Source organism: Macaca thibetana, chromosome 16 (assembly GCF_024542745.1).
Source record: "Macaca thibetana thibetana isolate TM-01 chromosome 16, ASM2454274v1, whole genome shotgun sequence".
Lineage (NCBI taxonomy): Eukaryota > Metazoa > Chordata > Mammalia > Primates > Cercopithecidae > Macaca > Macaca thibetana.
This window is the reverse complement of record NC_065593.1, coordinates 47,942,696-47,958,144: the sequence shown is the minus strand read 5'-3', so window position 1 is coordinate 47,958,144 and position 15,449 is coordinate 47,942,696. Positions and strand designations below refer to the sequence as shown.

General features: G+C 56.2%; 1 protein-coding gene across 1 annotated transcript in view; it reads left to right on the top strand.

Annotated features, from left to right (window-relative positions):
* Positions 1 to 15,449, top strand: part of SRCIN1 (SRC kinase signaling inhibitor 1) — a 72,758-nt gene that overhangs the window by 12,561 nt on the left and 44,748 nt on the right. The window contains exon 2 of the mRNA XM_050762358.1: positions 13,625 to 13,926. Coding sequence (XP_050618315.1) covers positions 13,625 to 13,926 — 302 coding nt within the window. The remainder of the gene's footprint in view (positions 1 to 13,624; positions 13,927 to 15,449) is intronic.

Below are 15,449 nucleotides of genomic sequence, written 5' to 3'. Positions count from 1 at the left end.
CTGAGGGTAAGGGAGCCTTTCCTTCCAAGCCTGGGGCCCTCTGGCAGCAGAGCAGGGAGGAGGAAGTAGGTTAGCAAGGAGGAAGCACTGTGTGGTTAATATGCCTCAGATATTATCATGTGGGCTTGTGGTTTTCCAGTTCTCAGAGTGACTGGCTGCCAGACAGGGGCATCCTGGGCCTCAGGCCACTAGCCCGAGAATTCCAGGCAGAGCAGGCTGCCCACTCAGACTCCTGGGCACACCCTTTGGTGTCTAGAGCTGGGGCTCTGAGGAACATAGTTGCTGGGAGATGCTGAGATTCAGACCAGACCCCTTGAGTGACATTAGCAAGGCCAGGCACCAGAAGGTGAATGGAAGTGACTGGAAGGAGCAGTTTCAGCCGACTGGGCCAGGAACTTCACCCCTCCCAGGAGGCAGGAGTCAGGCTGGCCCCTGAGGTCTAAGGCTGGGGGAGGCCTGAGAGTTAGGAGCAGGGGGCGAGGAAGGTATGTTCTGGCCCTGGAACAGGGCTCTTAGGCCCTGAGCATTTGTTTTTCCTGGCACACGTGCTGTGTGGGCAGGAGGGGCACTTGCGAAGACACTTTAGTAACAGAAGCAGACAGGAGTCACCTGTGCTGCTCAGACCTCATCTGGACCATTAGAGCAGTTCTGAAGGCCACCAGCCAAGAGAGGTGGTGACACAGGGCTTACCCAACAAAGGGCAGTACAGATGGCCAGCGGGGCTGGGCCACACAGGAAAGACCTGAGGGCTCATGACAGAAGGTTCTGGTTCAGGAGCCTCCACTCTGCTCCAAAGGGAGAGGTCATGACCTTCCCCCAGGTTCCCCTGAGGGCCATGGGCACAGACTGTGGCTCATTTTAAGGAAGGAGAAACCCCACAAGATGATTGGTGCTTTGGATGTAATGAGTTCTCCATTCCTGGAAGTATCCAAGACCTGACTGGCTGGAGCTCCTGATTTGCAGTTCTGTCTCTGCACAGCCTGTGGTAGGGGCTGGGAGGGCTTCATATCCAGCGCAGGTACAAGAAGGCTGCGAGGAGGTCTGTGGAAAGGTGGGTCCCCCAGAAGGTCTTTCAGGACTGTGGGACCCCCACTTCCAGCCTGGGTTTCTGTGATCTGGGGGTGGCTCTGCTTCCTCCCTCTCCTCCAGCCCTGGGGAATAGACTCTCCCTAAAAGGACTGACTGGGTAGATGGCGCCCAAGATTAGCTGGGAAGGAGGATTGTTTCAGTGTTCTCTTCTTAGGGTGTAGGACGGACAGAGGGGACCTGTGGGACTCTGGCTGAATGGCTTAGATGAGTACTCACAGATGACCTGGTGGCAGAATCAGTATCTTCCTCAGGGGCAACAGGGGGTAGGGGAAAGAAGAAGGACATGGGCTAAGCACTCCCGCAGTTGAGACCAGCCTCTTCCACTTAACTCTGACCTTGGACAAGTCACTCCTTCCTGAGCCTCAGTTTCTTCACCTGTAAAATAAGCAGTTTGCAACCTCACAAGGTGACTGTGAGAATGAAGAGGATGATGGCTGCACGAGCCCTTTCAGATCATCATGAATATGTGTGGGTGTTCAAGGGTTGTTATAATGGCTGGGCACGGTGGCTCACGCCTGTAATCCCAGCACTTAGGGAGGCCAAGGTGGGCAGATAACCTGAGGTCAGGAGTTTGAGACCAGCCTGGCCAACATAGTGAAACCTTGTCTCTAAGAATACAAAAATTAGCCGGGTGTGGTGGCACGGGCCTGTAGTCCCAGCGACTCAGGAAGCTGAGGCAGGAGAATTGCTTGAACCTGGGAGGAGGGGTCTGCAGTGAGCCGAGATTGCACCACTGCACTCCAGCCTGGGCGACAGAGCGGGACTGTCTCAAGAAAAAGAGTGGGTATCATTTCATGGCTGGTCCATATTTCCCAGGGGTTCCAGCGAGCGCGATGCTGTGTTTAAACCTCGTCACTCAAGATGGATGTGTGGATTGGAGAAGGGAGGATGGGAGTCTTTGTGTCTTTCGCAGAAGGGGAGACAGTTTATTTTTCCCCTGCCTTGAAGCCTGTGCTCCACCTTCCCAGATGCTGCTCTGATGGGAGGGCTCAGGTTAGACAACAAAGAGAACTTCCACAAGATGCCCCTGGTATCTGACCAGGCCCTGGCTTCCAAAGACTGCCTGGATCCAGAGGCCAAGCAGGAGACTTGCCAAGTCTCCCACCTTCTCCAAACTGAACCAGGCTGCCTTCGCCCCATCCTCCAGAGTCTCTTGGGATACTAACGGGGTGTCCCTAGGGAGAGAGAATCATGGACTGCAGATTCGGCTGTTTGTTCTTAGCTAGCTTGCAGGGTGGCGGATAAATTAACCCATGAGGTGAGAGCTAAGCCTTGGGTCCCAGCAGTTCTGTCCTTCCCCATCAGCAGAGCTGGAAGCTGGGCAAAGGCCCTCCGGCCCCCCTCGCCCTGGTGGAGGCGTTGAGCACCTATAGAGGTGGGATGAGGGCTGGAGGCACCCAGCTCCCAGAGGAGGGTCTCACTCATGACCATCATCCCGTTGGCTAAGCATTGGTCAGAGTGGGGTGGCCTTGAGGTTACTGGGCCGACTCCTCTATTTTAAGACATTGTGTAAACACCTCAGCAAGGGAGCCCCGAACCTAGCAAAGAGGAAAAGGAGCTGAAGATGTCGCCTCCATGAGGGACTCAGGATGGGCAAGTCCCCGCTGTCTTTCACCTCAAGCTGGAGATGCATCTACCTGGCACTTTAGCGGGCCCCAGATGCCCTGCATGAGCTGCGTGGACTGGCATGGCACCCTGTCCACGTGGCATCTAAGGTGGCAGAGTGGGGCACCCTGGTGGGCCCAGGTATGTAGACCCCTGCATGTAGAGTGTCATGAATATGTGTGGGTGTTCAGGAGTGGTTATCATGGCTGGGCGCAGTGGCTCACGCCTGTACGCCCAGCACTTTGGGAGGCCGAGGCAGGTGGATCACCTGAGGTCAGGTGGAGGGTGCAAGTGAGGTAGGCTGTGGCTGGACCCATGTCAGTGAGCAAGTACTGGGCAGCCAGGCGAGGTGCACAGGTTTGACATAGAAGCATGAGTGAGCAGATGTGTGTGCCTGGGCGATGTGTCTGACTGAGGGTGTGCTGGGAACCTGGAGGAACCCTGCTGTTTCTAGCGGCCGAGGGAGCTGTCTGAGTGCTAGGGTCATGGGGCTGGGACAAGGCCTCCTAGGGAGAGCCTCTCCCCATGAAAGGTGGTGTCTCTGAGAAGTATATCAAGAACATCTGGGCAAGGCTGAGTCTCCTGCCCAATACTGATGAGCCCGTTGATGAGTACTTGGTGTTGAAAATGCTTCCCTATGGGGAGGCAGGGTGGTGGGTGGGGCTTCTACCACTCACTTCCAACAGATTGGAGTCTCTTCCCCTGGAAACAAGATGCTTCCCCCTGGGCATGCTTTCAGCCAGAGGTAGCTGCAGGGTGGGGGAAAGATCCCTTTCACACACAGAGGGGCATAGCACTCAGGCTGGAGTGCCCCTTGGGGAGAAGGCGCTCTGGCAGGCTCCTCAGAATGATGGCAGAGCTGAGGACAGGCACCGGCCCCCCTCCCTTTCCACCCTCCAGTGTTCCCTCCTCCCCTCCCGCTTGGCCTGTGTTCCCCTTGGCTGTTTCTCCAAGGAGATGTGGAGCTGACAGGACACCTTCCCTGGGAGCGTGAGCAGCGGAGTTGCCACACAGGAGTTAGCTGGTTAACATAGTGCCGCGTGGGCACATGCCAGGGCTGTTCCCAGCCTTTCCAGCTCCAGCTTCAGACTGGGGGTGACATGCTGTCCTCCATATCTCTGTCCCCTTCCTTCCCGGGGAAGCCAATTAGCCAGATTTTCATTAGAAGCCAAAAATCACAGCCCCACAGTCCTGGGTCTGATAGAACTGCGACAGTGGGTGGAAGGAAATCGGGCTCCGGGGTAGATCAGAAGGAACTGACTTTGCTCACCCGGGGTCTGCAGTCTGCATGCCTGTTGCCTGTTATTAGCTTCTGTTTCTTCTGTTTCTTCTGTAAATGAGAGGACTGAGGCTCTGAGCGTCCCCTGACCTACTCAAGGGCACATAACTAGTCAGTGGATGCAGTGGTTTTTGGTAATGTCACAGCTTTGCCTGCTGTCTGTGAGAGAGGAGGGACGGGGGGAAGAAGGGGGATTGTATCTCTGGAATTCTGGGCAAGGGGCTGACTTGCACATTTTGCAAGGACGGGGAGTCCTGTCTGAATGTGCAGCTGGGATGCCCTGCGGGGACCCTGATTTCTGTGTGGAGAGCATCCCCCTGGGCTGGGGGCATCACTGGGCCATGGGCCCCAGCTTATCTCCCTGGCGGCCAGCCTGCTGCGGTGTTTCTGTCTTGCTGCTGATCCTTCCTAAGGAGGTTGTTAGTCTGTCCTCCTGGGGCCCGTGGCCTAGGGAGGGGCTCCCCAGGCAGCTGCTTTCTGGAAAGTGGCATCGTGGAATGGAAAAATCCTTGTCCCTGAGGGCCAGGACCCCTGGGTTCCACTTTGGGCTCTGCCTTCAGCTCCTACAGATTGGGTCAGGCTTATTCTCTGGGCCTTGGTTTCCTGCCTGGGAAAGGCATCTGGCTGGAAAGAGAGCACTGTGGTTTCCCCATCACAGTGACGGGTAAGGAGGGGGCCACCGCTTCCTGAGAGATGAGAGCTGAGGGGAGGCCCCACCTCACTGCCAGGGTCTGAGAGCTGCTGTGCTGTGTGGCCTGGGGCCCTGGGGAAGGGACAACTACAAGCAGAAGGAAGCAAGGACTCCACAGTCACGCAGAGCCAGTGCAGTTGGTGGAGGTGGCACCGAGGCCAAGCCTGGGATCCTTGAGAGTCCCCAGAACCCCACCCCACTCCTGATGTGGTTGGTGGGCCTCCTCACCCCACCCAATTCTGCCCTTCTGGGTGGAATGGCCCCTCTGCCGTCAGGAGGCCCCAGTCTAAGGGAGGAGAGGGTCCTGCTGTGGGAGTGCCCCGTTCTGTGCAAGTGGACGCCGTCAGCCCGGGATGGAAGAGCTGGGCCGGGGAAGGATCTGATGCCCCCCCCCACTCCCCGGGCGCCCACCCACAGGGAGCTTGACCCCCTCAAATCTGCTCTTCCCATGGAAAGCCCCAGCAGCTCCACCAGTAGCAGCCAGGGCCCAGGCCCCCAGCCTCACCGCTCTTCCTAGGCAGGTGTCAGTGCCTTCCCCCAGCCTGGAAGAGGTCCTTTCATTAGATTCCAACTCATTTACCAACTAAGTGACCTTCAATAGGTTTCAAATCTGCACAAATTGGTTTGTGTTTTTCTGCCTGCACAAAGCTGTGACTGGCAATACCCCACACCCTCCCCAGCCTCCCTTCGTAGCCCCATGTCCTGTGGGCTTGTGAGCTGGTGTCTTCACCCTGAGCGCTTCCTGCCCTCCCTTCCCACCAGGGCTATACCCCAGCTCCTACCCCTGCCCAGACAGTGGGTCAGGGGCACACATGTGACAGCCTCTCAGGTCCCCAAAGTCCTCCAGGGCTCCATCATCCCCCATCCCACCTGGATGCCCAGCTTCTGTGGAGCTTGGGAAGCGGGTGGTGGGATTCCCCGGGCAGGGGGATGGAAGAACCACAGGGTCATAGGCCACAGTCCTAGTCCCCCTTCTTACCCCCACCCCTGGGGAAGGGAGTCCATGTGGTGACTCAGGTTAGGTCACTCAACCTCCCTGAGCCTCAGTTTCCCTTGCTGTATGGTGAGAAAAATCAGCCTGCTCCAGACCCTTCTCCATGGTGGCTTTATAGATCAGGGCTGGGAGGTGGGGGGGGGGCAACAGGTGTGTCACCTGCCAAGAACCACCTGACACCTCTTGCCTTGTCCATCTTCCCCCACCCCTGTCCACTACAGTGCCCAGGAAGTGAGCAGGGCCCACGCTGGGAGGATGGCCTCAATCCCCCCTGGCCTCGACCCTCTTCTCTGTCCTCCTTGTCACCCTTGGTGGGGAAGGGAGCTGGTGTTCCTTGGAGACAACTTGCCTGGCCTTGCCCCGTGTCCCTAGTGCCCTGCCCCAGTCACCAGGAGTCTTTATTTTCTAGCCATCTCCTCTATGCCTTCAAGTCAGCTCCTTCTCACAGGCCCTGTCTCAGGCCTTCTGTCCAGTGGGCTCCCTTCCCCCTTCCTCTTTGTCTTCCCTCCTAGTCCAGGCAGACTCTTCCTGAAGTGGAGCCTGACATTCAGGGGGTGGTGCTGGGCTGGCAGGGAGTGGAGATCACTGTGGGGAGGTGCAGAGTTTCTGGCCACCCCCCCCCCCGTGCCAGGAGCTAGGCAGGAGCCCCCTGTCTCTAATCCTCAGTCCAGCTGCCTCTTTCCCCCTATCGCCCTTCCCCCATCACACGCCCCCATCTCCGAGGCTGTAGTTGGAGTGACAGGGAGACTCAACAGGGCGCTGGGTTTTAGCAATTTGGGGGGATATTACACAGGAATGTTTACAGAAAGGCAATTGCCCGGAAAATGACTTTGGTTGCTGTGGTATGGGGCGGAAAAGATGGTTTTAGAAAACAGACACAGATGGGCTTCTGCTCCAAGGACCCACAGCCAGCCAGCCAGCAGAGGCTGAGGGGTATGGGCACATGAGGAAGGCAGAGCCAGGGAAACCCAGGGACAGGGAGGCCAATTCCTTCACTAGCCGGGGAAGCAAAGGATCCCCTCCCCTGATCCGGGTTCCCAGAGCCTCTGTCAAGCTTGAGACATATCTGGTCCTGGTTGACCTTTGTCCTCTGGCCTCAAACCTCCAAGCACACAGTGTACTTCCCGACTGCAGCAGGCACCAGCAGGATGGAGTTGTCAGGCACAATCGAAGGTGGCAGTGCCTCAGGGCTCCTCCTGGGTGACTTGGGCTCCTGTAGCATTGGCTGCAGAGGAGGGACTGGGGGAGCCTCATGCTGCCTCATGTGTTTGTGTGTGTGCATGGGTGTGGCCTAAGGTAGGTCCTCCACCCTTCCAGCTGTCTTCACACTTCTCTCCTGCTGCCCTGCATAGCCCCATGTCCTGTGGGCTTGTGAGCTGGTGTCTTCACCCTGAGCGCTTCCTGTCCTCCCTTCCCACCAGGGCTATACCCCAGCTCCTACCCCTGCCCAGACAGTGGGTCAGGGGCACACATGTGACAGCCTCTCAGGTCCCCAAGGGAGGGGTTTTGTCCAGCCTCCTGATCTCCACAGAGAGGGTTACAGGGACCTGATTTCCAGATCTTGATCTTGGGCCTGGGGAGGACTCATGTCAGGGGCCCCAGAGAATCCTCTTCTCCCTTTCCTGAGCTGGTGGCTGGCTTCGCTCTTCCTCTACTTTGTCCCTTTGCCTCTCTCCTTCCTTCTCCCTCCCTCTCCTCTCCTCTCCCTGTTCTCCTCCTCTGCAGATGACGTCATGTGTGCATGTTGCCCAGGGGTGGCCAGAGGACAGAGTAGAGGGTTACATCTGGGATAAAGATGCCAGTTGGGGACTGGCTTGGTGGCTTATGACATGGTGTCACTAAGATGTTGGGATCTTAATTCTCCTAATGAGTTACAGTGATCTCATATAAAGAATGTGGTGGAGGATAAAAATAAATGAGGCTCATAAATAAACGTGGAATTTGGATTGTTCGAACAAATGACAACCTCACTCTTCCCAAGCACCTGTGCCGTCCTCCCAGCCGGCCACTGGGGGGCGCCCGCCACTTCCCGGCCACCCCAGCCTCAGGCCACTTTCACCTTCCACGTTTCCCAGGCCGGGCAGGCTGAGCCCAGGGTGGCAGAACCCGCCTTCCTCACCCTGCCTTTCCCCTCATTCAGATTCTGGATTTCGCCAGTTCTCGGCATCTTCCTTGTGGCTTGAATCTCAGACTCAAAAAATTTAGTCAGCCTTGCACACTGAGGTTCCTTGGAGAAAAGAGAAGCCCTGAGCCCCTCCCTTATGTCTCTGGCTTCCCCAACCCCATCCCTGGGTTGCGGGGAACCTTCAGCCCGACGCCCCTCCCCCAGGGTACCCTAGCCTTGCTTCCCTTCCCCCAGAGTTCCCTGTCTCCGTCTCTCTCTATCACAATCCCCCATCCCTCTCCCAGGAGAACCCAGCCCTGCTTAAGACCCCTGCCTGGGTCTCTCATGCCCTTCCTGCCTGGAACAGGATGCATTGATCTGTGCAGGGCTGGCCGGTGCCTGGATCTGCTTGCTAGATTGGAATCGATCCCTGTGTCTTTTCCCTGGGCTGCTCAGGTTCAAGGAAAATCAGGGCCACTCCGAGGACTTGCTGGTGGCTGGAACAGGCATAGGGGTAACAGGGAGGTCAGGCTGCTACGGCCCAACAAGCCCATTGCCGCTCAGGAATGTCTTTCATTGAAAACAACCTACTTTCGCCCCGCGCGGTGGCTCACGCCTGTAATCCCTGCACTTTGGGAGGCAGAGGTGGGTGGATCACCTGAGGTCAGGCGTCGGAGACCAGCCTGGCCAACATGGTGAAACCCTGTCTCTACTAAAAATACAAAAATTAGCTGGGCATGGTGGTGGGCGCCTGTAATCCCAGCTACTCGGAAGGCTGAGGCAGGAGAATGGCTTGAACCCAGGTGGCAGAGGTTGCAGTGAGCCAAGATCACACCATTGCACTCCAGCCTGGGCCATAGAATGAAACTCCGTCTCAAAAAAAAAAAAAAAAAAAGAAAGAAAAGAAAACAACCGGCTTTCTCCACCATTGTCTTGCCAGCCTCTCACTCTGTGCCCAAAGGCAGAGTTTAGACATTAACATCCCCATTTTACAAATTAGGTTCTTAGGCTCTGAAAGGGAAGAGATTTGTAGACTGAATAAATACCTAAATTAATGAGGCTGGGTGTGGTGGCTCATGCCTGTAATCCCAGCACTTTGGGAGGCTGAGGTGGGTGGATGGCTTGAGCTCAGGAGGTGGAGACCAGCCTGGGCAACATGGCAAAACCCCATCTCTACAAAACAAAACAGACCCCCAAAATAAGTTGGGCATGGTGGCACGTGCTTGTAGTCCCAGCTACTCAAGAGACTGAGACTGGAGGATAGCTTGAAGCCAGGAGGTCGAGGCTGCACTTAGCCATAATCTTGCCACTGCACTCCAGCCTGGGCAACAGAGTGAGACCCTGTCTCAAAAATAAATAAACGGATAGCCTGGGATCTCAGAAAAGTTGCTAAGACACCCAGGGTGTCTCTGGCCTGGGTTTTTCTCTCCCAACGTTCTGATTTCAAGTGCCTAGCCTGCTGAAAGAGTTAAAATCATTCCTGAGTCTTCAGAGCCCCCCAGAAGGCTGGTCACTGACTTCCCTCTCCTAAGGACAGGATGTTTCCCCACCCTCAACCAGAAGCCCAGGTTCATCCTCCCAGCTCAGCTGGGGCCCTGCAGAAAGAAGTTAAATCAATACAAAGTAGGAAGCCAGGACAGCTAGGCTACCCAGGCACTCCCTTCTCTCTGAGCCTCAGTTTACTTTTTTTGTTATATAAAAGCCAAGGATCTCAAAGGTTCTTAAACGGATTCTAAAGCTTTTCACATCAAAGCTCCTCCTTGCCACCACCCCTCAGAGAGAGCAGATCATCTCTTCTACCCCCTCCCCTCTTTCTGCCACCCCTTAGTATCTAGCTCCTGCCCACCTCACCCCAATGGCCCCAATGCCAGAGCACCTGAGGGCTGAGCGGCGGCCTGGAGGAGGCAGTGAGGGGTAGTCCCTGCTCCCCTGTCTGTGCAGGCTGCTCAGCAGCCCCTCCCCACTGCCAACTGTTAGATTTGTGGGACTGCAGTCATAAAGTGCAGCTGTGAGCTCCATGCCCTACCCTCTGCCTGCTCCAGCAGCTGGGAGCTGGGACCCCTCCCTGCCATAATCTGCCTGGGAAAACTGGGTGACCTGGGGACCCTCCCACTCCACAGTCACCACCCATCTCAGACTGGTACACTGTTTGCTCCACTCCAGACACACTGAGATCCCCCAGGAGGTAGGGAAGGAGGTGCTGGCATAAAGAGGGGGTAAGAGAGGGGATGAGGAGCTCTTTTGGCTCCAGGAAGGAAGCAGCTGGGAGATGATAATTGGAGACCTGTCCCAATGTTGTCCTGAGCCCTAGGAGGGCAGAGGAGCCTGGCTCTCTGGCATAAAGGGGAGGGGTCCTTCTGGCTCAGGCAGGACTAGGCCTGAACTGTGGAGCTGGATTCCAGCAGCAATGCCATGGCAGAATCTACAAGGCCTGGGCAAAGGGAAGGCTCTTGGCCTCAGAAGGTCCCCTCCTTCTCACTTGTACCCAATGGGCTGCAGACCTCTGGCTGGTGTTGAGGGCGAGTGGAGGAGGAGGAAGGTCAGGGGTTACTGGAGGCAACCCTCTGACTTTGGTTGGAACTATTTCTCCCACTGTGGGTTGCCACAAGTACTTCAAGGGCAGGGACTGGGCCCTTGGGAAGATGGCCCCAGTGTCCCCAGTCTCACTTAGTCAGGGGTTGTTTCACAAATGGCCATCATATCAGGAAACCTTTTGTACTGTACTAATGCAATATATATTTTTGTGGCTGGGCGCGGCGGCTCAAGATTACAAGCTTGAGTGATTACAGCACTTTGGGAGGCTGCGACAGGCGGATCATGAGGTCAGGAAATCGAGACCATCCTGGCTAACACGGTGAAACCCCATCTCTACTAAAAAAAATACAAAAAACTAGCCAGGCGTGGTGGCGGGTGCCTGTAGTCCCAGCTACTTGGGAGGCTGAGGCAGGAGAATGGCGTAAACCTGGGAGGTGGAGCTTGCAGTGAGCTGAGATCCAGCCACTGCACTCCAGCCTGGACGACAGAGTGAGACTCCATCTCAAAAAAAAAAAAAAAAAAATTATATATATATATATATCTTTTTGTTAGCCCACTTTGAACTTCAAATTTACTTAAAAGGAAACTTTATTTCACTGCTATCCCAAGGAACTATATCCATGAAATAACTGGTTTGACCTTATAGTTGGGGCTTTTTCTAATCCTTATGAAAAATAAAGGTATTAAAAAAAAAAAAAAAGAGCTGGGTGTGGTGGCTCACACTTTTTTTTTTTTTTTTAGGCAGAGTCTCACACTGTCTCCCAGGTTGGAGTGCAGTGGCACAACCTCGACTCACTGCAACTTCTGCCTCCCAGGTTCAAGCAATTCTCCTGCCTCAGCCTTTCAAGTGGCTGAGATTATAGGCATCCGCTATCACGCCCAGCTAATTTTTTGTATTTTTAGTAGAGACGGGGTTTCACTATGTTGGTCAGGCTGGTCTCAAACTCCTGACCTCGTGATCCACCTGCCTCGGCCTCCCAAAGTGCTGGAATTACAGGCATGAGTCACTGTGCCCGGTCTGTGGCTCACACTTTTAATCTCAGCACTTCGGGAGGCCAAGGTGGCAGAATCACTTGAGCCCAGGAGGTTGAGACCAGCCTGGGCAACATAGCAAGACCCCATCTCTAAAAAAAGGAAAAAATTCACTGAGCGTGGTGGCATGCACCTGTAGTTCCAGCTGCTTGGGAGGCTGAAGTGGGAGGATCTCTTGAACCCAGGAACTTGAAGCTGCAGTGAGCTATGATCACATCATTGCACTTCAAGCTGAGTGCCAGAGTGAGACCCTGTCCCCCCAAAAAAAGAAAAAGGAAGGAAGGAAGAGAAGACATAAAATAATGTTCTTCCCAAAGTCATCTCTCATGTACTTGGACCTTAGTTTGGGGAGCACAACAGAGGATGGTGACCACGGTGAGAGGGACCACCCCAGATCCAGGGCCATCATGGGGATAGCAGCAGGTCAGTGAGGAAGTCCACACATGCCATGTGGTGCTGTCAGTGTTCACTCAAGAAAGAGTCATCGCAGAGAGTGTGGTGGCACATACGTAACAAATATTGAAATCAAATCAGACCTCTACCATTCAGTGTTGCTTTGGGCTTGTCAGTGGACTTCTCTGAGTCTCGGTAGCCGTTTCTGAAATGGGGACCATGATAACACCCCCCTGATGGGGTGTAGGGAGGCACACAGCCATGAGGCAGGTGGTCAGCCCCTGGTGAGCTGCGGCTCTCATGCCCATGGGAGCCCTTCTTCCCTTGGTTCGGTGCAAGGTGCTGGGTTCTCGCAGACTCTGTGCCCCTGATGGACACACCCCAACACACCCAGGGAGGGGTGTGTGTGTGTGTGTGTGTGTGTTGGGGGCAGGTGGCTTTTCTTGAAACCTGGCTGAATCTCCTCTTTCCTCTGTGGCTGGGCAGGGGGTGGCAGACCTGGCAGCTGTCCACAGACCTCCTGACAGTGGATGCTTGGCGGGAGGAGGCTTGTGGCAAACCTGGCTGGTTTCCAGCATTTCCAGCCGGGTCCCCTGTTGCCTTGGTCTGCCCTTGGAGGAGCCCTGTGAGTCAGGCCACACAGCGGGCAGGAGTGCATGTGTCTGCTGCAGCGCCTCATACCCCAGTCCAAGGCCACACTTGGAGTGCTGCTTTGGGGCTGGTGGATTGTGGGGCTGGTGTGTGCATGAGAGGCTGTGCTTGTCTCCCTGTGGACTGACTTCTGAGGGGCACAAATCTATGCTTTATGCCCAGGAATATGGCTGAGGTAGGCCCCCAGCAACTTCTTCCACCCCCAAGGGCATGGGTGACCTCTGGAACCCCTGGCCACTGGTCGTTGAGGCTGGAGAGTGCGGGCCAGCAGGGTGACCTCAGGGCTGGTGGGCATTTGGGAAGGGGATTCAGAGTTCCGCGTGGGACCTCAACCCCCGGCCTTCTCTTTCTTTCGCTTCTGTGCTGTCCTTTGTCCGCTGTACGTCTCTTATGGGTCTTAAGCTTGTGTCTGTGTCAGGAGGAGAGACTGAAGAAGGGAGGGGAGAGGTGGGGGGAAAGTTCCTGGGAAGGACTTCAGCTGTTCTGTCTGCTTCCTTTCTCCTTTAAGTTTGTTCCAAATCCATCTCTCACTGTCCTCTCTGTGCCCAGCCTCTCCTGTCTGTCTATCTGTCTGTCTCTGGGGAGGGAAGGGAAAAGGGGTCCCACTGCCCCAGACCCTGGGCTTCCATCTCCATGGGAAACCTCAGAGCGATTTTTGCCTTCATTCTCCCCATGTGTTCCCTCCCGCCCTGGCCCTTTTTCCAGCCGGCCCCCAGCCTTGAGAATAAGTATGTCCTGGACATATGCTAGTCTGAGGGAGGAGGCAGGGCTCCCCCTACCCAACCTCGAAGGAAGACTACGAGCTCCTTTTCACGTCTTTTAGGGAGCATCTAAAAAGCAACCCTTCTTCCTTCACCTGCTGACACCAGCTTTAGGAGGAGAGGGGGTTGTGTGGCTGGAGAGGGTCTCAGGATACCTTCTACCCCTTTCATCCAAGCCCCCTCCCCTTGGCCTCAAAGGGCGGTACTCTCCCCGCGGTCATTATCGCTCCAAACCCACGGAGGAACAGGAAGTATCCAGCCCTTGTTCCTCACCCCTCCCTGGGGGCCGTGGGCTCACTTTCCACGCCATTCACCCACCTCCCCCTTCAGTCCCTAGTGGGGTGCCGGGCAGCCTCTGCCTCGCGCCAGACGCCTCTCCACTCTCCTTAGTCCCAGGCCCCGCCCTTCCCCGCAGGGACCCCCGGTGGGAGATGGGCAGCCCCAGGCCGGGCGCGCTGTGACCCCGCCATGCCCCTCTCACCTCTCGCAGATCCGGAGCGGAGCAGCCCCCCCATGCTGTCTGCGGACGATGCGGAGTACCCGCGGGAGTACCGGACCCTGGGGGGCGGGGGCGGCGGGGGCAGCGGGGGCCGGCGCTTCTCCAACGTGGGGCTGGTGCACACGTCCGAGCGGCGGCACACGGTGATCGCGGCCCAGAGTCTGGAGGCGCTCAGCGGGCTCCAGAAGGCGGACGCCGACCGCAAGCGTGATGCTTTCATGGACCACCTGAAGAGCAAATACCCGCAGCACGCCCTGGCCCTGCGAGGCCAGCAGGACAGGATGCGAGAGCAGGTGAGTGGGCTCCCGGCTGCGGCTGCGGCCGCGGCCAGCGGGCAGGGGAGGGGGTCTGGCCCAGTGCTCCATGACCCCAGGCTCATTCCAACTCTGGGAGGCATCTGGAGCAGAGAGAGAAGGGGAGGAGTTGGGGAGCTGTCCCTCGGGGCAGTTGCTCCGGTTGGCCTTTTCTGGAGCCTGGGAAGGAAAGGGGTGGGGGCTTGGCCTCCAGACCTCTGCCTGCAGTCCGGAAATTGAGAGCATGTGATGGGGCAGAGAGAGCCCAGCCTCTTTAACTCAGGCTGTTTGGGCAGAACTCTTCTGGGAGGAAAGGAGAGGAGGATAGCCTTAGGGACTTGTTCTGTGCCCGAGAGAGTCCATCCTGTGGTGCAGATGAAATGCTGGCCAGGGTCGTCGGCAGCTCTGTGATATGGACTCTAAGAGAGGATCGGGCCTTGAGAGCCTCAGTGAGCTGCGTCCGATGTGTCCCCAGTCCCTGCAGCCTGCAGGAATGGAGCCCAGAACTGGAGCCTTTGACCTCTTTCCTCCCTGTTCCACTCCACGGCTTGCTGGGTGACTTGGAGCTGGAGGCCTCCTCTCTGTGCCTGGGTATCTCTCCTGCCATCAGTAGGGCTTAGAGAGGAGACACAGCACCTCTCTCTGGACCAGGACCTGTCTCCTTCTATAGCGGGTGGGATGGTTCCTTTTTAAACCTCCCCCAGAACCTCGGGGTCCTGAGTGCATCTCTCCACCCAAGTATGAGCTGCTTGTCTGTAAGAACATGCTTTCTGGGTCTAGCAGCCTGTGTGCAGTTCTGCATTGGTGAGGCGCCTGCATGGTTGATGCATATTGGCTTCTGAGACTCAGCCATTGTCCCCCGGGTAAAGGGACTGAGGGGAGGGATGCACATCCCATCAGCAGCCTTTCAGTCAAACCTGGGGTTGCGTCAGTCCCTGTCTCCCTTTTCCGGGTTCTACTGGATGTAATTGAGGATAGGGAGGAGTGTCTCCACTCCCATCCTCACTGCAGGGAACAAGACACATTGGCACATTTCTGGTACCTTATCTGCCCCCTAGTGCCACTTCCAGTTCTGTCTGGCTTTTGCCTTTTCCCAGCTCCAAAGTCCTTCTGGGAGCAGGATGCAGATCAGGATTAGAGAGAGTTGAAGATGCAGATGTGGCCCTCACCCTCAGGGAGCCCCTCTCATTGGGTTCCTGCTGTGTGCACTGGCTTGAGGAGAAGGGCAGGGGCATTTGTCATCTAGCTGGGGAGGGGAACAGTCAGTTGGGAGGCGGTTTAGAGGAGGGAAGATCATAGGCAGGCCTGATCAGGGAAAGCTTCCTGCAGGAGGAGGTATCTAAACTGGGCTTAGAAAGATGAAAAGCATTTGCATAGGCCTAGAGGAAAAGAATGTTGTTTTAGGAGTGGTGGGGGGTGTGGCATGGGCATAGGCCTGAGTTGATTTGGGAACTGGCCCAGAGGTCCAACTGGCTGGCAAGAAGGCTCAGGTGGGAAGTAGTGGGATGTGTGGGGGCTGAAAA